The following is a 20327-nucleotide window of genomic DNA, read 5'->3' as shown; positions in this document are numbered from 1 at the left end:
AGGGCAGAGACTGGGTAAGAAATAAAACTTTGTGTTTTGGCAGGGTAGTATAGATAAGTGGGATAATGAGTTGTTAATTTGCATAATTGTTCCTTAGTGATTACTAAGTACTCCACATGTGACTAAGTAGAGTGGCAAAAAATAGTAATGATACAAATAGTGAAACTCTCACTAGGACCTCTAATTAGGGCTATATACATTATAAACAATTGACCCCCCCGGGCAGTGTTAGGGCTACCTACCTGCTGGGTTCCCTCCCGTGTGAGATATTTGTTACTGGGGCACAGGTAGAAGTGCCTTAAAATACAGATTTAAACCCTTAAAATGCTGAAAAAGGGAGAGCTTCCTTCAACTAAACTTCTTAAAATGAGGAAACAGAGGGTGTTTGCCTCCACTTAAACCAATAAAATAGCAAATAAATGGCTTCTCCCCTTTAATTTAATCCCCTAAACTATTAGGAAAAGAGGGTTTTTTCCCACTTTAGATCTCTCGAGTGATGGAAAAAGGGGGATTTTTTTCCCCTCAGTTCAAACTCTTAAAAAGGAGGGACAGCTGGGCTTCCCCCTCAATTTAAACATTAGGATGATGAAAACGTGGGAGTTACCCTTAATTCCAACCCATAAAATAGCCCGGTCGAGGTTTTTCCCTTCCCATTTAAACTAGACAACAATGGAAAATGGGGATTCCCCGTCAACTGATACCCCTAACAGCATAGAAAAGGCAGGGCTTCCTTCAAATGATACCATTAAATTCGCAGGGGAAGGGGATTCCCCCTCAATTTGAACACAATTATGGAAAAGGAAGTTTTTCTCCCAGTTTAAATCCCTTTTCTCCTAATAACCCCTTTCTTTTCTGGGGCCACTGTGAAGGGACTAGGGGCTCTGGGAAGGGACTGACAGGATGAAAGCAGAAAGCCAAAACTTTTCCCCTGGCATCCCCCACACGCTGCCCCGCCTGCTCAGGTGCCCGGGTGCAGCCAGCTGCTCCCCAGCTCCTGCCGGATGCTCCATCGTTCCTGGAGGGACGTTGGGGTGCCTCCATTGGCCCCTCGGGACTAGCAGCTCCCTGTGCAGGTGTGCCCGGGTAATTGACTGAAAGCAGCTGGTCGCAACTGGCTTTTGGTGCCAAGGGAAACTCCAAGTTAAGAATAATCAAAATATGATCTAGTTCTCGTGAAACTCAGCTTTCCAAACCTTTATTGGGGGGGGGGGGGGGAAGCTGGGCGTGCCCTTGGCAGAAAGGCACCTGTGAAGCAAAGCAGGCTTAAAATGCTTGTCAGCAGGAAATCTGGGAGAAATGGGGTGCTGGCTCCCGGCGTCCCGGGCTTTCCAGGCGGTTTTCCCGCTTCTGGGGGACGGCACCTGCATCCCACTGGAAAGGGAAAATGCGGAGAGAGGGGCAAGTGGGAAAACAGTTGCTGACGCGTGTGCTTGGACTCCAGTTCCTCCCGGTGGGTCTGTGCCGCCGGAAGCGCAAAGGAAATCAGCCTTGGAGTGTCTGTTTGTTCACCTGTGGGGCTCGGAAGAGACTCTGGACATTAAATTCCGGGGATGTTCCCCTCGCTGGAGTGAGCAGCAGTGGAAGCTGTTTGCTGTGTGCTTCTCCGTTCCCTTCACCTCGGCTCCAGGTAATCCCACCTCACCTTTGCTTTTCCAAGGGTCTCTAGATGAGGGCTTGAGCTTTGGTGTAGCTCCCGTTTACAGGGATGATCTGTTCCAGGAAATACCTCGTGGTCTGGACTAACGCCATCGCAGGGAGAGCAAAAAGTCCCACAGCTCCTGCGGCTCGCTCGTCTGAATTGCCCATGGTGAATTGTTCACGCCTTGTTTCGTCATTCGTTATTCCCGTTATTCCCTCCCGCTAACGCCGGGCCAGCCCCGCGGCGGGAGGGGAAGGTGTGCCGAGCGACCCCACGTGACCGGCGCCGCGCGCCGTCTCCATAGCGACAGGACCGTAAAGCGCGGTCGCGCGGGTGTCGCAGCTCTTCCGTCCGTGCGGCGCGGCCCAGCGGCCCCGGGACCTGCGGCCATGGAGATTCCGCTGCCGCCCGAGGGTGAGGGGCGATCGGGGGGTTCAGGGGGAACGGGGGGCAACCGCGGGAACGGGAAGGGAGCGGGGAGAGAGCGGGGGCTGACGGCGCTGCCTCCCCACAGACCAGGAGCTGCGGAATGTCATCGACAAGCTGGCGCAGTTTGTGGCGCGGAACGGGCCCGAGTTCGAGAAGATGACGATGGAGAAGCAGAAGGAGAACCCCAAATTCTCCTTCCTCTTCGGAGGCGACTTCTATGGCTACTACAAGTACAAGCTGGCCCTGGAGCAGCAGCAGCGTGAGTGGGGCCTGCGGCTCGGGCGGGGCCGGCTCGGGGCTCCCTCCCTCCCCCGGCCGCGGGGTCTCGGGGTCGGCCGACGGAGACACTTTTGTCCCTCCTGGCCTCACCCTGCCCCGCCGGGACCGGTTTGCAGCCTCTTCCTGCGCTCTGGGTTCCGGGTAGTTGGCTGAGCGCTGCCCACGGCTCCTCACGGCCCCGGTTGTGGGTTTGGAGGCGGGCAGGGGGAGCCGCAGGGACGGGCAGCGTGGTGAGACGGAGCTCAGCACCCGGAGAGCCGGGACTCGGCTTGTGCTGGAGTTGTCCCTGTGGAAGTGCACGGGGAGTTGCTGACTCTCCTCTTTGGTACTGCCCACGCGCGACTTTGCATTAACCGTAGAATCATAGAGTACGGTGAGTTGGAAGGGATCCATCAGGATCATCGAGTCCAACTCCTGGTCCTGCGCAGGACGCCCCAGGAATCCCACCGTGCGTCCGAGAGCATTGTCCGAGCAGCTCTGGAGACCCCCCTGACCCTTCAGAGTGAGGGTCTGCTTGGAACCGGTGCCATTTTCACCCGTGGGCTGGCGGTAGCAGGTTTCTCTGGGAGGTTTGCTTTCAAAGTTTACTCTGTCTGATAGTGTTGTGCAAGCAGAGCCAAGATATCGAGGCTTCCGCACAGATCCAGCCTCTGCCACAGCCATCACTCCCACCGGCTGCACCCATCCCGGCCCCTCAGGGCACTCCTTCTGTGGAGGAACTCATCCAGCAGAGTCAGTGGAACCTGCAACAGCAGGAGCAGCATCTCCTCGCTATGAGACAGGTTGGTTTAAGATGAATGCTCACCTGGTGTATCCTGGCCTGCCAACGGCTGTAGGAATTAGGAGTGAAAGGGGAGAGGACGGTTTGCTGCTGAGCGGTGACGGGGGTGAGAAGAGGTGAGAAGTTGCTTTCCTTATTTTTATTGCATGGCAAATGCCATCGTTCCCCTGGAATGGACGTATCCGATGCGTAGGTTGCGCTGGCACGACTGATCTGTGATTAAAACCTTTGATTTACTCTTTGAAAAACCTTGTTAGTTTTAAGAGTGGAATAAATTGTGACTGCTTTAAGCCCGGTTTAATGCTGCAGATTGCTGGGAACTGCGAGATGTTCCAGTTCGTAGCATTCCGACTTAGATGTGATCGGGGGTGGAAGGGAACCGTGTGCTATGGACTAGCTGACTTTTGCAGGAGATGTTTAGCTGTTAAAGCCGCTGAAAACCAAACTGAAGCGTTCCTTGTGCCTTGGTTACGTTCCTTATATTGACAAGCTCCTTGCAATTATTTTTTATTGAGTGATAAATTTTAGAAGTAGAAGTAAACTGAACTTCTGAAAAATGTGAAGAGTCCTTTCTTTTCAAAACCAAATAATTGAAACATTTTCGTGAGGTTACAGGGCTTGTAAAATATTTTGGTCCTTGAGGATAGCTACTTATATCCAAGAGGATAAGGATAGAGCAGCTTTGTTCTTTAAAAGAATGTTGGCTATAATGTAATTCTTTCTTCTTTTTTTTGCTTCTGTCTTTTTGGGTTTTTTTATCAGGAACAAGTCACATCAGCAGTAGCCCTTGCAATCGAGCAGCAAATGCAAAAGGTTTTGGAGGAAACCCAATTAGACATGAACGAATTTGACAACTTGTTGCAGCCAATAATTGACACTTGTACGAAAGATGCCATTTCGGTGAGTGGTCTGAGCCTGCGCGGGGATTCGGGGGAGCTGTGGGTTGATTTTGTGTGTTGAGATTCTCTGTACGTTAGTAGCAGCTTTACAGCCGTGTTGTGAGGCACGTAAGAGGAAAGCTGTTACCTGAAAGCTCCCCTTCCTGTGGTTATTTCAGAGCTATGGGAAGCCCGTATCGTGTGAACGCATTAGACTGGCTTAAAATATTTAACGTTTGCTTTTCTAAGGCTGGTAAGAACTGGATGTTTAGTAATGCCAAGTCTCCGGCACACTGTGAGTTGATGGCTGGGCACCTGCGGAACCGGATCACGGCGGAAGGAGCTCACTTTGAGCTGCGGCTGCACCTCATCTACTTAATCAACGATGTTTTGCATCACTGGTAAGAATTCAGTTACGGGTTTCAGTTTGCTGTTTTGATTACTTTGATGAAGTCTCTCTCCTAGATACAGTGTTAGTTTGACTAGTCGCTTCTTATTTTTAATGTATTAATTATTTTTAGCAGCTGTCCTAAGATGTCCACAGCTTTGATCTAGTGCTTTAGTAATCAAATTTAGGTAAAACCCTTTTATCTAATTTGTGTATTTTTCCTCCAGGCGAGACTTTACAATAAAATTGTTGAGGAGAGAACTCTCTTTTTCGCGATTCCACTATTTTTGGTATAGCTGAAGTTGAGATGAATTGAATATTCCAATGCACTTAGCATTATAGTGAAAAAAATAACTCTTCCCATTCCTTTCTCGAAGCCAGCGGAAGCAAGCACGAGATCTTCTGGCCGCTTTACAGAAGGTGGTTGTTCCTATTTATTGTACCAGTTTTCTAGCAGTGGAGGAGGATAAGCAACAGAAAATTGCCAGAGTGAGTATCTGGTCTTGGTTGAACGGTGACTTTTGCTTTGTTAGGTTGGTGCTATGTAAGTTCACAAATAGGCAGGTGGAAGAAGATCACTGAGACTTTTTTGGTCCGATCATCTTTGTAAAGTCTATTACGGGATGTGCTCTAGTTCGCATTTAAAATAGAACTTTCAAGTGCCTAGGCTTTATTTAAGAGTTATCATAATGACAAATGCATCTGAATCTTTAGCGGTTCAAAAATAAATGCCAAAATCCTAGGCCTTATGAAAAGCTGAAGATGCAAAAATGCTATGCCTCAGTTCTTCTTTGATTGTTCATAATTTCTAAAATCCTCTCACTCTTATTCATGCAGCTTCTTCAGCTATGGGAGAAAAATGGGTACTTTGATGAGTCCATTATTCAGCAGTTACAAAGCCCGGCTCTTGGACTTGGCCAGTACCAGGTTAGCCACAAAAGTATCAGTTTTCTTATTTGTGTAAATAGTTTGAAAATTATTTTCCTTTTCAAAGGCTAATACTAATTTCTGGCCCCCCTTCCCTCCCTTGACGTTTACAAGGGATTACGAAAAATAATGTAAAATACAACCTTGTTATTCCAAACATTCAATAATCCAGCTGCTGTTGTGGTCCTGGATGCGGGATACAGACTGATTCGGTCCTGTACATGTTTAGCAGTGTCTCATATAGCAGGGAGTGTTTGGTCAACAGGAAACGAGCAACTGTGGCTTTAAATTGGATACATTGACTATAAAAATTGTTGCGGCTGTGGGAACCTTTCCTTTTTATTACTAACAATGAGCGCTGTTGATTTGAGCTGTGTTGGAAAGACAGTACTAAGGATGGTTGGTTGCAGCTTGCAGAGAATATTTTGGAAATCCCCACAAAGCTTCGTAGCGAGACTGGGCAGTTCTGCCAGCGTTATCCTGCATCCTCGTGCGTGTTTTGGGAGAGAGGGTGTAGAGCAATGTAGGGAATTCTGAACAAGAAGATAGGCTAGGTATTATAGGTACAGCGTTCACTTGTTCTCCTTCATTTATTTTATCAGGCAAATTTGATCACTGAATATGCAACGGTTGTACAGCCTGTGCAAGTGGCTTTTCAGCAGCAGATCCAGAACCTGAAAACTCAACATGAAGAGTTTGTGAACAGTTTAACGCAGCAGCAGCAGCAGCAGCAGCAACAACAGATCCAAATACCCTCGCTAGAGAACGAGGTGAAATCAACACCCCCACCTCAAGCCCCGACAGCAGCCCCAGCCTCAGCTCCACCGTCTGCTCCGGTCACACAAGCAGGTACTGAGCTGACCTGGGACCTGTGCAAAAATCAGAGGGCGACAGTGTTAGACTTCCTTTTTCTTTTTTTTTTTTTCCCCCCCCTCCTTTTTTTAACAATGAGGCGCAATACGCTGGTGGTTTTGTTCAGGCAAAAGCTCGAATCTGTTCGGAGCCTTGCAGCAGGTTCAGGCTGATGCTTGAGTATAAAAAGTACCAAAGAGATGGGCGTTAAATGGATTAGAAATCCTCTCTCCCAGTAATAGATTTCTGCAGAAGAAATTCATCTGGAGCCCGGTGTGCTGATGTTTTACTAATTGCACGTGACTTTGATGCTGACAATAGTCTCTAAATTGTTCCAGATGATGGTAAATCTCAGCTGCCTCTGGCTGGTTCTACAGAGTATGACACAACCGGGTCTGGAGTGCAGGATCCTGCCTCAGGTGGACCACGTGGGCCTGGGTCTCATGATCAGATTCCCCCAAATAAACCACCCTGGTTCGACCAACCTCACCCCGTTGCGCCATGGGGTCAACAACAGGTATGAAACGGTTCCGAAAGCGGATGTGGAGGTTGAGAATGGCCATCTCGGTAGTGGAAGTGCAGTGAAAAGCTGTGGAAGTTGAAGTTAGAAATCCAGATTTCAATGCCAAGCTTTGTCATTCTGACCACAGTTAAAGGCAAAGTATTACTCATATCTCAGTTTGTTAACCATCACGCCATTCCTATGAACGAGAGCTGTTTGGTTCGGGAACAGTTTGGTCTTTTCCCATCTTTTTTTGGAAGTTGCGGTTGTTCAGACTCTGTATTTGAAATGTTCTTTCGCTTGTGCGTGTTGCCCAAGGGCTGTATTTCCTTAAGGAGGTGTGTTATTGTGTTCTTTATTTTTGTAACCTAATTACCAGGCTTCTGTACTTCCCCGCCAGGGACCACCTCATTGTCCTCCCTGGAATAACAACCACGAAGGAATGTGGAACGAACAGAGAGATCAAGGCTGGAACAATCAGCGAGAGACACCTTGGAACAACCAGCCTGATCCTTCTTGGAACAACCAGTTTGAAGCGCCGTGGAACAACCAGCATGAACAGCCTCCATGGGGTGGGGGTCAGAGGGAACCTCCATTTCGAATGCAGCGGCCACCTCACTTCAGAGGCCCATTTCCGCCACATCAGCAACATCCCCAATTCAACCAGCCCCCGCATCCGCATAATTTCAACCGCTTTCCACCTCGCTTCATGCAGGATGATTTTCCACCTCGCCATCCCTTTGAAAGGCCTCCTTATCCTCATCGTTTTGATTACCCCCAGGGGGATTTTCCTCAAGGTAAAGTGTGTACCAGGCCAGGTTTTCTTACGTTGCGATGCTGATTGCCATTACAAAATTTAGTGGTTTGGGGTGCCGGTTTATCCTCGGTGGACTGGTGTGATTTTCCTGAGAAATGTTTCATTTGGGAGTCTGGGAAGCTACTGCTAAGAACTGAGTAGGAAACACATGCAGAGTTGGATGCTTCCCTGCTTTTTGAGTCTTCCCTAATGGGTAAGAAATTGTAGTCCAAATTCAAGTCAGCATCTCTACAGGCACCTCTTTTGTGACTACTTCACTTTAGAAGTAGTAAGCTCAAAGGTGAGAAGCAGCATTTTCTCGTAAATTTACGTCTCCTGTGCATCAGCCTGTAGGTGAGGGCTGTGACCTGTGTAGATGGAGGAAGTTAAGAGGAAGGCTGGAAGGATTTGTTCCTGTGCATGCACTCGTTCATTCTTCCTTTTTATTTTGACTGCCAAGCTCTCTAATTTTTTGCCTTTAATGTTGTGTGGCCTGGTAGTGTGTGGTGAAATGATCCCTGCCTCCAGTTCTTCCTTCTTATTGGGTTTGTTCTCTTGTCGGAACATGGGAATGTTTGGGAGCGTAACCAGGTGCCGCTTGCCTGGCCTGTGGCTCTATCGGGAAGTCTGCTATAGTTCTGCCCCGAGGTAGTTTCCATTGCACGTGCAGGAGTTAGTTATTCTGGAATGATCCCTATCAGTGTAAAGGCCAAAGATCACTGTGATTCTGTGTGACAGGTCATTTGAAAGATACATTACGTTTCCGTGTAGGAGTTGCTACGTTAATCATAAAAGTTTCTCAATTTTCCAAGTCCAGAAATGTTTGGAAACCAATGGATTTGAGTTTATATACTTAGGATTGAGTTTAACCTCTGTAGTAGAGATCATCCCTTTTTTTTTTTTCCCTTGGGCTTCATCGTTTGGTTGGGGTTTTTTTCAGAATTGTGGTAGTGAGCAGGGAGAAAGGGAGAACTCCCTCTTGTCCCAGGGAGTTTAGGTTTAAGCTCAGAACGAGATGCTTGGTTTTGGATTGTAGTGGTGATTTAAAACATCTTTCTTTGTTGTTGGAGGAAGGGATCTACTAAACCAGGTGGTTAAAATTAGGGAAGCGGTGAAGCAATGGCAGTACAGACTCCGCTCGAGTTCTGACGACAGTGAGTCAAATAGTACCAGCTCGAGATTGGGCGGCGGCTGTAATGGCTTTTCCTGGAAAAAGCGTGGATCCTGTTGCAAATGATGTTGATTTTCAGTCTTGCAGTTTTCTCCGTAGAGTGCACCGAGTTCAGCAGGGTCTCCTGGCGTTCGTGGCATTTGTCCATCAGTGGTTGGATGAGCGTCACTCGCTTCCCTATTTTAACGGAGTATTATCTCTGCCTCTTCTCCAAATTAATTTTTCACCAAAAGTATTTTCTTGTCGCCCGCCGATGTGAGTTAATTGCTGCCGTATGCATTTCTTTACATATGTTGATTTGGCACAGAGACAGAACTAATTACGGATCCAAGCTAAGTCGCGATTGCATCCTTAGCTTCAGAAATAAATCCCACCGGTAGCTGCCCTGCTGCGTTTGAAACATTTTGTTCTCGAGTGTGTCTTTCTTGAGGTCCTTTTGACCGCAGTAGGTCCCAAAGGAAGCAGTGGCTTGGGGTTGAAGTATCCTGTTGTCTTGAGAGTGGTTGCTGTGGCCAAGGAGGTATTCGTGAGTGTGGACCTATAGCCAGCCTCTGGTCCTTCGGCTCCGGTGCTCTGCTGGATCTGCCGAGATCGGGTTTTAGGATAAATGCAGTAACTGGAAGTACCTCTCTGATTGCCTTCCTTTCTTGATAGCTAAATAAAACATTTTAACCCTCCCACTCTGCAGAAATTGGACCTCCTCATCATCATCCTGGTCACAGATTGCCTCATCCTGGAATCAGCGAGCATCCTCCCTGGGGAGGGCCACAGCACCCTGATTTTGGGCCTCCACCACATGGATTTAACGGGCAGCCCCCTCACATGCGGCGCCAAGGGCCCCCTCACATGAACCACGATGATCCCAGTCTGGTGCCAAATGTTCCCTACTTCGATCTTCCCGCTGGACTGATGGCTCCGCTTGTCAAAGTAAGTGCTTGCTACGGGACTGAGTGGTGGGGTTAAAAGATCCAAAACCTGTTGTTCTTATTAGGGGCAGTTCAACGTGGATGTGTATAATTTCGAATCCTTCCATCCCACAACCAGTTGCGTAGGGTTTAAGAGCAGGAGTAGTTGCAGGGACTAGGTAGTGAAAATGGTGATGATTTTCAAGTGTTGTGTGCCAGAAGAAAGCTGGTTGAGCTCACAGCATGAAAGACTAATTTACACTTTAAAATCTGATCCCTGTTTGTTGGAAATGGAAATCCCCAGTGATTTTCAGATGGCTAGAGAGACCTCGTAGGTCTGATGGGGCCACTGTACTAGTTCTTCGTAATCGGAATTCTCGTGAAGATGTTTTACAATGTCAATGTTATATACGCAGAGAAGGATAGAGAACAGGAAACATAGCTGCATCGGCATCTTCAGGGATATTTACATTTATGTACTCCGTATTTGAGATGAACAAATAAGCCTCTTCCATCTCTTTGTGTTATTCTCATACACCAGTTTGTGCCAGGCTTCCATCCAGCCACATTAGCACAAAGGTGGATGAGATCTGTATTTTATCTACCTGGTGGCCCACTTAATACTGCGACCTGTGCAGTGCAGGCTTTTCTCAGAGAGCTCAATAGTGATAGCACAAGGAAGTATTGGGTCATCTGCAGAATCCTTATTTTCAGGTCATCTTTTATCCGGTATTGAAATTTGAGGTCCCTACACAGCTAAATCTGTATTTATCTCTTCAGATAGCAACCCTGTGACATGTGACACGAATGTAATTTGTTTTGTTTCTGGCAGCTTGAAGATCATGAGTATAAACCTTTAGATCCTAAAGATATACGTCTTCCACCCCCAATGCCCCCCAGCGAGAGACTCCTGGCAGCGGTTGAGGCATTTTATAGTCCACCATCTCACGACAGGCCTAGAAACAGGTAAGAGTAGGTGTAGCAAATAAAATGGTAAGGAAAATGCTCTATAAGAAGGTGTCTCAAACCACAAAGTGCCTCCCTCTTTTTCGCACATGTCTTGGTTCTCCTGACGCTCTTATATTGCGACTGCGCTTGCCATTTGAGCTTATGTTGAGATTTGCAAGACAATTTTGCCCAGACCCTTCGTTCCATACAAAATCTGATGAAAATCCTTAAGGTTGCCACTGAAGTGGAATTTACGCCTGCGGGTTCTGTGTGGTTGATTTGTTGCAGCGAAGGATGGGAGCAGAATGGACTGTACGAATTCTTCAGAGCTAAAATGAGAGCAAGGCGGAGGAAAGGTCAAGAGAAGAGAAATAGGTGAGAGATCCTGAGCGCTGCCTTCTGCTGTGTGCCGTTCCTGTGGAAGGTGCTTGGGCTAAATGCAGAGGGAAAGTCTGTTCAGCAACATGCTGATGGAATAAGTGAGTTCCAGTGTGCTGGAATTTCTGTCTAATCTGCAGAAAATGGAACCGGCACAAGTTGCCCAGAGAAGCTTTGGCTGCCCCATCCCTGCAAGTGTCCGAGGCCAGGTTAGACGGGGCTTGAAGCCACCCAGAGGTCTAGAGGAAGGAGTCTCTGCCCATTGGCAGGGGTTGGAACTGGATGAACCTTAAGGTCCCTTCCAACTCGAACCGCTTTGCGATTCCGTAAAACGATTTTTGTCACGCTCGAGCTTTTGCTTTCACGGCAGAAGTGGTGCTTTTGTGTGTAATTTGAATTTGATCAGGAGTAGATTTGTGTTTCTGGCACTTCTCCGCGGAACCTCACTGGAGTTTCTCTGCTCATCTGTGCAGTGGGCCGTCTCGGTCTCGCAGTCGGTCTAAAAGCCGAGGTCGTTCATCTTCCCGGTCTAATTCGCGATCTTCGAAATCATCTGGCTCCTACTCGAGATCACGCTCTCGCTCTTGCTCTCGATCGCGATCCTATTCTCGCTCACAGTCCAGGTAGGGTGTGGGGGGGCCAAACCTTGGGAGCTGGGGAGTGGGAAAAACCCAACCCTCGAGGCTGATCAAAGAGCTGTGGGCGTTGCTCTGGTAACTCGTGCACTCTCCCTTTCAGAAGCCGGAGCAGGTCCCGCTCCTCTCACAGCCGGTCACGATCACGGTCCCGGTCAAGGTCCAAGTCGTACTCCCCAGGAAGGCGGCGCCGCTCCCGCTCTCGCAGCCCCACTCCTCCGTAAGCTTTGGTTTGGTCCCGTCTCCTTTTACCTGGGCTGTTTGAATGGAGCGCCTGCAGGGGCACTGCCTCTTTACTAGGGGATAGATAATAAGCATTTCAACAAAGAGCAGAAAAGATGATGGAAAGCAGATTTAGAAACAATTTATCTGCTATATGTGATTATAGAGAGAATATTGCTCTATTGTGGTGGCTTTTTAGTTGAATGAAACAGCGTGCAACTGTGAAGTCTGTGTATGCCTTCCTTAGGAGCAGGAGTAATTCTCTGAGTGCTCCATTGGGAAGAGCAGAGCGTTTGATTTCCCTTGTGCTGAGAGGCGGGTGATGTGTTTCTGGCACCACCTGAAAAACTGCATAATCTAATGGCTTTAATAGAGAATAGCTTAGTAGTGGATGGAGTTGTCTTGGATGTTAATGCTTAACAGAATAGGACTGTGCTTTGTGTCAGAACAGTATCACTGGTTCCTAACTTTTTGTTCTTATTTTGTTAGTTCTTCTGCTGGTTTGGGCTCCAGTTCTGGGCCTCCTATACCAGAATCGAGACTTGGGGAAGAAAATAAAGGCCATCAGATGCTAGTGAAAATGGGTAAGACGCTGTTCTAGAATCCTACACAAGCAAGGAAACAAAATTAGACACCGAAGTCTTAGATATAATTAATTAATGCACATCCATAAGGAATTATTCCTTGGCATTCCAAGGTCAGCATAAGGATATTCAGAGATATAAGTACATGGAGCAGTGATAGTTGCCTTTCTGGGAAAGATGCAGAAGACGGGGATGTGAGTTTGGCATCAGATAGAACTGACCTACCCGAGGCATTTCATCTCCCTGCAGTGCAGGTCAGCAGGGCTGACCAGGCAGATTGGGCTTGCGCTGCCTTTCTTCCTATCCTCCTAACAGTTTTTGGGGATAGTGCTGCTGTCAGCTCCTGGAATGTCTGCATATTAATGCTTGTGAAATAAATGGGACAATTCATGTGTTCTTTCAGGCTGTCTGTTCCCATCCTGCTTTCTCAAACTGGTGCTGTCTTTGGTTGTTTCCAAAATGTCCGTGTTTGTCTTCACAGTTCTAGTAATAAGCAAACAATGAAAGGATTGCAATGTTGTGTCCTTGCTGCAGGATGGAGTGGATCTGGTGGATTGGGAGCCAAGGAACAAGGAATTCAGGATCCAATTAAAGGAGGTGATATCCGAGACAAATGGGATCAGTACAAAGGAGTGGGAGTTGCGTTGGATGACCCTTACGAAAACTACCGAAGAAATAAAAGTTACTCATTTATCGCACGCATGAAGGCCAGGGATGAATGTAAGTGAATGTTTCTCGGCAATTTAGAAACCTGTATGGACTTGAAAGTGATTTTTGTAAACCCAAATCAAAATATCAGTAACTCTTAATTCCTTCTGATGTAACCGATACAGTAAAACAACAGGTAAGTGGACATGTACTCTGATTAACTCAGCAAGTTTTCCTTTTTAGGCATTGTGTTGCATTCTAATTTCTGAAACATTAATTAATTAGCATGTTCTGTGTAAGCCGCTTCCCGGCCGCAATACCGAGCACCCGCATCTTTGAATGCTGCCCCACAAAAACTTGGAGCAGTCGCAAAGTTCGTGGATGGGGAGCTGTGCCACAGAAGGGACGGCTGCCACAGCAGGGAGGTCCTTGCGGTTGGAATTATGTTAGACCACGCTTACTGTTTACCCCTACCCTATTCAGAGTTTCCTACCATTAGTACCACGTTCTGCCAAAGCCAGAACTGCTAATAAGTTCCCTGTAGTGTAGGAAGGGTTCAGAAAAAGTGGAGGTGCTTATAAGAAGGTGAAGACAATAAACCCAAATGATGGATTTTTGCAGAGAGTCTGTGATACACTGAACATCGGCTCTTGCCAACAGCTAAGAGGAAAAAAACTGGCATGCTCAATGAAATGTCACTTCTGCCTCTAGATCTGTACAATCAAATGGGTTCAAATAAAGCCCATAAGGAAAAATTCCTGATTAACAGAACCCTCATTCCACGAAACATTTCAGACAGCTTAGGTAACTGCGGAATGTGTAAGAACTCTTTTCCCTATTGTTTCAGTGAAGCGTGAAACACAAGACCCTCCACCACCCGAATAAGACTCTCTGAAGAAAGATGTCTTGCATCTTCTACAAAACATTAAACTTGTAGAAATCCGGATTAAAGTCTGGAGGAAGTGACAAATGAATTACTTTTAAAACTATGGTGAAAAATGGAAAGCTATGACATGTACTTCAACACTTGTCAATTAGTGCTTAAAAAATGCCAGTTGTTACTATGACATGTCTAGCAAGTTTAAAAAATTTCCATTTATCTTGCAAAACTTTTTTAACTAGTTCCCCATTTTATAGTAGAATTAAACCCCGGTCAAGCTGTTCCTGGTGGAGGATTGTGCCTCATTCATTCCTGTGGAATACAGACATTATCTGATGTGGTTGTATGTTCTCTAGTTCCATAATGTATGTTTATTTCTCTCAAAAGGTTAATGCTATTTGAAGTGGAGGGGTGCTGCCTTGGGATCAAGTCAGACTGATGCTGAGCAGTGTATCCTAATGTCTAAATGGGGAATGAAGCATCTAGTTCCAGTGCAGGTGACCTCTGAGCACTGTGCGAGCTTTTAGAACCTTCCACCCATCTCCAGGCCCCACCCAGCAGCTGCTGCAGCCGCCACTCGGGGCAGGACACGAGGGTCAGTTCTCTGGTAGCTTTCCCAGCGCTCTGAGGGATGGGCGATGCTTTGTAATGGAACGCAGTCTTTGAGCTTTTTATATTTTTGTATATACCCTTTAATAAAAGCTAATTAGTTCAATAGAAGAGAATCCATTTTCTCTGCTCTACACGTTTCTATCGACAAGATGTTATTGGAAACCTGCTGTAATCTAAATGAAAAAAGAAACAAACCTTTTGTATCTGTTTCCAGAGACCACCAGCTAGAGCTGTTAGGCCCTTACACTGCACTTCCAGCCCCCAGGTCTGCGTGGCTCCCTTTTCCAGTCGTTCGTTTGTATAGCAAAAACCCTCTTAAAACCATCCAGTTAATATGGTGGAACATCAGTTTGTTCTAGATCTACTGTAGTTGTGGAACTGTACCTGTCTGTGAATCAGCATACAACACCTGTATGTTGCCAACTTGTGAATGTTATTGTTTTGCCTTCCAATAAACACTTTTTTTAAAAATAAAAAGGCAGCTCAGATTTCAGAGTAAGTGGATTCCTGTACCTTGCCTTATAAGCCTTCCTTGTTTTGAGTTTCTCTTAATAAATACACCCAAGCGTGTGTTTGGGTTTGTTGTAATCTGACGAGGCTGATTATATAAAAGTGCCGTTTGGATAATGGCACTGAAGTCAGGATGTGGTAGTTTTCTGCTGTGGTCATATTTCTCGGGGGCTGCAGTACAGACTTCCACTTCTACCACGATCACAGATGTGCTCGCAGATCTCACAATTCACGGGCTGGATGTGTTGGCTTATCGCGGTCCCAGCAGAGAGAAGCGTTCTCTCCATTTCTTTTTTGCTGACATAGTCTGGTTGAAGGCTTCTGCCTATCCCTGTATTGTGTACATGAGTAAAAAATTCAGGTATAGAAAAGCAAATGATATGTAACAATTAGCAATTTGTACTAACTAATTTATACTAATATAGCAGTTTGTACAAATCCTTCCAATAGTTTATAAGCTTTTATCTGTGCAACTTGGAAGGTTTCTTGTTTCAGCCTTAGAGCTGTAAATATAAACATCACTTTGAAGTTCAGTAACTGTCCAAGCTGTTATTTGTCCTGGGCTCTCTGAATTTCTTCAAGTGCTTGCTCAATTGTTAGAGGTGGGGATTTGTGATTCTTGATGTACTGCAAAAAAAAAAACCCAACTTAATATGCTAATGTCTTTATTATGTAGATGATTATTTATTAAATAGTAGAAAGTAACTAATCTTCATGTCAAGACACCTGCACTTTTCTGTGCTAGCAACAGAAAGTGACCCTTCTGTTGCAGCATCTGAATGATCCTTGTTCATTTTAGGACAGCTAAATGGTACAGCAGAAACATTAATCTTCAAAAACTATGGCCTCCAGCAAGACATTAGTCTTTTTTTTTTAACTGTGTAAACTTATTAATTAGTCATATGCAAAGGAACTGGGTTTGCTGCAAATACCACAAGCGTTTGGAAAGGAATATACGCTCAGTCTCTGGTTTGTCATAAATACCTCTTTAGCCTCTTCCAGGGTATGGTAGTGGAACTTCTCTTGCTCTAATGACTCCACGAGGGATGTGTGAAGGTGGTGAATGTTCTCAACAAACTGCTGGGTCAGCATCACGTGCTGCCTGCACATGGTATGTAAAACGAGAACCGAGGGACTGTACGCGGTCAGGGCTGCGAGAAAGGGACAGGGTACACTGCGGTAAGGCGCAGTCGGCAGCGAGGGCTCAACGAACCAAGCCGGGCTTAGGTGCAGAAAAGAGAGTAAAAACGAAGAATAAATGTGGTTTCGGTACCTTCTACTGCATCCGTGCTGATGACGTGACTGGCAATTGGCACTGGATCGATGTAGCTGGTTCCAACAGGGGGGGAGAGCACTGCAGAGGGGTTTGCTGTGTGTAGGATAACATCAGAATTACTGGGTAGGGAGAGTGGAAAGGTTTAGTGCTGCTTACTTGGTGGTTCTTCAGCAGTTTCTTAGGACAGCAGCTGCCCTAAAACCACTATAGAGCTCAACAGGAGAATTCTGTCAGCCAAAAAAAATGTTGACATAGTTATACAACCTCCACAGTTTCTTTATTCTTAGGCTCACACCACCGTTGCAGAAGACACCTTTTCTAACCCTAGGCAGACTCAAACACTTTTGTACTCAATGCTTCTGTTTTCAAGCACACTCGAGTTTCTACTTTCTCCTCGAGTGTGGCAAGGAATGGTGGCTCTTAGCACTTTTTCTTTTAAGTAAAGAGGCGTAGGCAGGGAGCTACCCCTCAGGATGTGAAAGCTCCTCTCTGATCCTGTCATGGGGCCATAATGCTTTCCCAAGAGAGAAATACAATGCAAAACAACTCTATGATGAGCAATCACTTTAGTAATGCTACAGTGCTGTTATTTACGATAGTGAAGATACCAGAATATTGAATTTCATTAAAGAGTACTACTCGTGCTATTGTGAGCTCTGTCGCTAATGCTGGCTCATCCAGCCACTGGTCCTGTGGGGGGTATTTTTAAGCAAAAAACATTTCTTACTATGATATTCAATCCCAATCTTTTCTGTAGAGAGCAGATTAAAGTGCTGGGCTTTAGAAAATCTCTTATTTAGCACCAGTGAGGGGAAGCTGGCACTGAAGTGAAGAACTTTATCAAAGGCTGACTGGCCTGGCATATATAAAAGTGTAAAACTTGCCTGACTAGGGCAGCCACTGCTGAACTCACCCTTTGCCCAGCAGTAGGTGAACGGAGGCCCTGCTGTCTGAACTGCAGTTTCTGTGACGGTCACTCGGTGTCCCCGGCTGTGCCGCTCTTGGGTGACCAACGGGGCCGATGCTGAAGATGGGTGTGCTCCGGAACACGTGCAGCTCGCAGCGTGTCCCTCTAGGGATTCCCTGTCTGTTGTAGACAGAGACCTTTCAAAGTCTTCAGAATATTCTGAATTAAGAGTTCTCTCGTTCTTATTAAGATAATCCTGTTTGTTTGGAGGGAGATCTGAGGAAACTCCACTTAAGCGTTCAGAGATTTCATCTTCGGTGACGCTTTTTTCAACATCCTCTTCAGAAGAATCACTCACACCAGTTACTGCACTGGTCATTTTAAGAGCAGTTTGGTCCTCTTCCCCCACCAATGTATCTTTTTTCACATACTTGTTTGATTCTTGAGTAAACTGAATGTCTTTTCCCTGTAAAAGTATTTATTTTAGAACCTCCACACTCCACCAAACAAAGGCAGAGTGGGAATAGGTGCTAGTGGGGAATTTCTACTTACTTTCTGCTGTAGTTCTGCTGCCTTACTGGTAGTATCAGGTGCCAAATCATCAAGGCTCAGGATATTCAGTCTGAAGTCTACAAACAAATGACACATCGACATGAGAATTTGCATGAAAATTACAGTACGCTTTCCCGTAAGTGAGAAAAGTGGAAAAAAAAAAAAAATCGGTACTACCTTCCTAGTTTAGTACCCAAAAAGTAATAGCCATCAGTCACTCAGATTCTTTAACATCGTAGAAACTCCTAAAATTTCCTCCTTTGGTCTGTTGACTGAGGTTCAAGAAGTTTTTGCTGCCCCTCATTTACAGCTGTTCTCACTCTGACCCATTGGTACATTGTGCCATTGATACATGAAAACTATTTTAAATGTTCTAATTGTTTTGACATCATAACATCACCCAGGGCAACATCATTAATCTGAACCCGTTAAGTAAAAAACCTAAGAAAAATACAAACCTATTACACTAGAAAAAAGAAACAGACCAAGATAATTACTTTGATAAGGCCTCGGTTTATGTGAAATTTTAGCAGTGAATCCTTTTGAAGTGACTATGTTTGATACAAGAATTTATCAGATTATCAGTACAATTCATACCGAGTCTACTGAGACAGTATTTTAGAAAACTTACATTTTGAGCTGTTGCTAGTCGGATCTTCTGCATCAGCTCCTTTTGAAAACAATTCATCTAATGACTTTATTTCACTTCTGTCACTTTCAAGGGATTCTTGGCTTTGCTTGGTGTAGCCTGCTTTAGGCAGAGCAATCTTTACAGTGGCGTCTTTCACGGAAGATGACAGGAATCGAGATCTCATGGTACGTCCTGACAGGTTTCTGCTGGCGGGTGAAGGTGCTGGTGAATTAACTTTACCAAATGCACTTTTCTCCGAGTCTTTGTTGTGAAAAGCAGATGGTTTGGGTAACTCTGCTGGTGAAACTTCCTTACAAGGTGGAGGAGGCCTCCCTGATGGAACCGGAGTCTTGATCTTTTTGAAGAACATGAAAAAGAGATTTATGTGTTACTTCATTGTTATGTGCAGATTGCTAAAGGGAGAACAAATCGTTGTGGGTAAAACAGAGTAATTTTAAGATGTTAAGATGTGAAACTGAATCCTATCATGAGCAAGACACAAATGCACAGTTAAAATTTAGGTGTTGGTGTTACCTAAATAAAAAGCGACCAACCAATTAAAACAATTATATAAAAGCATTAATAAAAATACATAATCCAGCAAAGTTCATATTTACCTTTCTACTCCACTGAGCATCACTTACCAGAACCTTCTGATTCCCATTTCCACTGGAAAACCCCAAAGAGCTCTCCATCAATTCTCTCATTTCCTCTTCATCGCTATCCAAATCAAGCTGTTGTTTAACCGTAACATTCTTTTTAGGGCTTTGGATGCTTTCTTCTTCCTCAGAACAGGCATCCCTGCGGGTCCCATTCCCACTGGTAATAACATAATTCTTCCGGTACTTTGTGCCCCTGGCACCACGTCCGTGCCCAGAGGCAGACGAGGGGCACTCCTCAGCCAAAGGCTTCAGGCCCGAGTCAGTGTTCTGCAATTCCAGGTGCTTTTTTTGACTCATGATCTTGCTTTCTAGTTGTGCCACTTTACTCAGAACTGAGCTTAACCGCGCGTGGGAGGCGCTGCCCAGAGTGCTCTGGGCTATGTGGCTGTTCCCTGCCCACACGGTGCTTCCTGGCATCTGGCACCGCTGGGCCCCGCGGGCGTTTCCATCGCACGCCTTCACGAACCTGCCCCGGTGGGACCGAGTTCTCCCAGCGTTCTCCAGCTCTGTGTCCACCACGGTGAGTTCACCACGGGTGCTGGTCCTGTGGGGTACATGGCCGGGGCCCTGCCAAGAATCAGAGTCAATGACGTTGGAAAAGACCTCTGACATCATCGAGTCCAACCTGCGACTGATCCCCACCTTGTCAACCAGACCAAAGCACTGAGTGCCACATCCAGTCTTTCCTTAAACATGTCCAGGGATGGTGGCTCCATGGGCAACCCCTTCCAATGTCTGACCACCCCTTCTGTGAAGAAATTCTTTCTGATGTCCAACCTAAACCTTCCCTGGCACAGCTTAAGACTGTCCTCTCGCCCTGTCGCTGGCTCCCTGGAAGCAGAGCTGGGCACTACATGGCTGCACCCTTCTGTCAGGGAGCTGTAGGAAGGGAAGGTTGCACACATCCCTCCCCACGCAGGACGCAAACGCCGGCCCGGGCCGCGGCTGCCCAGATACAGACTGACTTAGGGCGCCGATGCCTCACCTGCCCTCGGCCCGCGGGTGCCCGAGAGATCGCGGCCATCCGGGACAGGTCGAGACGGAGATGAACGGGGCAGGACGGACGGGACTGGGACGGGATGGGGCGGGACAGGGTGGGAGAGCACGGCGTCGGGTCCGCCCGGCCCGAGGCGGCGAAGGCTTCTCTGGGGCCGGGCCAGAGCAGGCGGTGCGCGGCCGTATCCGGGAATCCGCGATTCCCCAATATCCCGCCCATTCATTGGCTCCGCGCAGAGCGCTTCCGCGCCGCCAGCCAATCCCAAGCAGGCTTACAGCCGCCGGCACCGGGCGCCCCGACTACAAACCCCAGCATGCACTGGGGTCAAGAAATGCGGA

The 20327-nt window shown here is 46.6% G+C and overlaps 2 protein-coding genes across 4 annotated transcripts; one reads left to right on the top strand and one right to left on the bottom strand.

The window, feature by feature from the left end:
• Positions 1–1963: 1963 nt before the first annotated feature.
• CHERP (calcium homeostasis endoplasmic reticulum protein) lies at positions 1964–15282 on the top strand. Of its 2 annotated transcripts, none has more exons than XM_082297895.1 (18): positions 1964–2053; positions 2154–2327; positions 2948–3129; positions 3891–4028; positions 4256–4407; positions 4772–4883; positions 5232–5321; positions 5924–6170; positions 6512–6690; positions 7076–7472; positions 9331–9569; positions 10380–10513; positions 10784–10870; positions 11347–11496; positions 11612–11728; positions 12220–12314; positions 12849–13034; positions 13810–15282. In XM_082297895.1, the coding sequence occupies exons 1-18, from the start codon at positions 2029–2031 to the stop codon at positions 13845–13847; spliced, it is 2742 nt and encodes a 913-aa protein (XP_082154021.1). In that variant the 5' UTR covers positions 1964–2028; the 3' UTR covers positions 13848–15282. The 2 variants fall into 2 exon arrangements, with proteins under 2 accessions (XP_082154021.1, XP_082154022.1); XM_082297896.1 differs by having other exon boundaries at positions 14230–15280.
• On the bottom strand, positions 15198–20107 carry LOC309582641 (uncharacterized protein C19orf44). Of its 2 annotated transcripts, none has more exons than XM_082297898.1 (8): positions 19978–20107; positions 18975–19559; positions 18331–18685; positions 17700–17776; positions 17154–17613; positions 16238–16333; positions 15949–16115; positions 15198–15295 (listed from the first exon to the last, which is right to left on the bottom strand). In XM_082297898.1, the coding sequence occupies exons 1-8, from the start codon at positions 20014–20016 to the stop codon at positions 15290–15292; spliced, it is 1785 nt and encodes a 594-aa protein (XP_082154024.1). In that variant the 5' UTR covers positions 20017–20107; the 3' UTR covers positions 15198–15289. The 2 variants fall into 2 exon arrangements, with proteins under 2 accessions (XP_082154024.1, XP_082154023.1); XM_082297897.1 differs by lacking the exon at positions 15198–15295 and adding an exon at positions 15484–15591.
• Positions 20108–20327: the final 220 nt, after the last annotated feature.

This window comes from Coloeus monedula (assembly GCF_965178545.1).
Source record: "Coloeus monedula genome assembly, chromosome: 27".
Classification (NCBI taxonomy): domain Eukaryota; kingdom Metazoa; phylum Chordata; class Aves; order Passeriformes; family Corvidae; genus Coloeus; species Coloeus monedula.
Note: the sequence above shows the minus strand (reverse complement) of the source record. Positions and strands in the feature narration are given on the sequence as shown.

Bases quoted from the DNA above. Each gene is read 5' to 3' on its own strand.
- LOC309582641 (XM_082297897.1), bottom strand. From the start codon at position 20,016: ATGGCCGCGATCTCTCGGGCACCCGCGGGCCGAGGGCAG. The intron at 19,560-19,977 runs GTGAGGCATCGG...GATTCTTGGCAG, and splicing joins CACCCGCGGGCCGAGGGCAG to GGCCCCGGCCATGTACCCCA. The intron at 15,592-15,948 runs GTATTTATGACA...TTTTTTTTGCAG, and splicing joins CCCTGGAAGAGGCTAAAGAG to TACATCAAGAATCACAAATC.
- CHERP (XM_082297895.1), top strand. From the start codon at position 2,029: ATGGAGATTCCGCTGCCGCCCGAGG. The intron at 11,729-12,219 runs GTAAGCTTTGGT...TTATTTTGTTAG, and splicing joins TCTCGCAGCCCCACTCCTCC to TTCTTCTGCTGGTTTGGGCT. The intron at 13,035-13,809 runs GTAAGTGAATGT...CTATTGTTTCAG, and splicing joins CATGAAGGCCAGGGATGAAT to TGAAGCGTGAAACACAAGAC.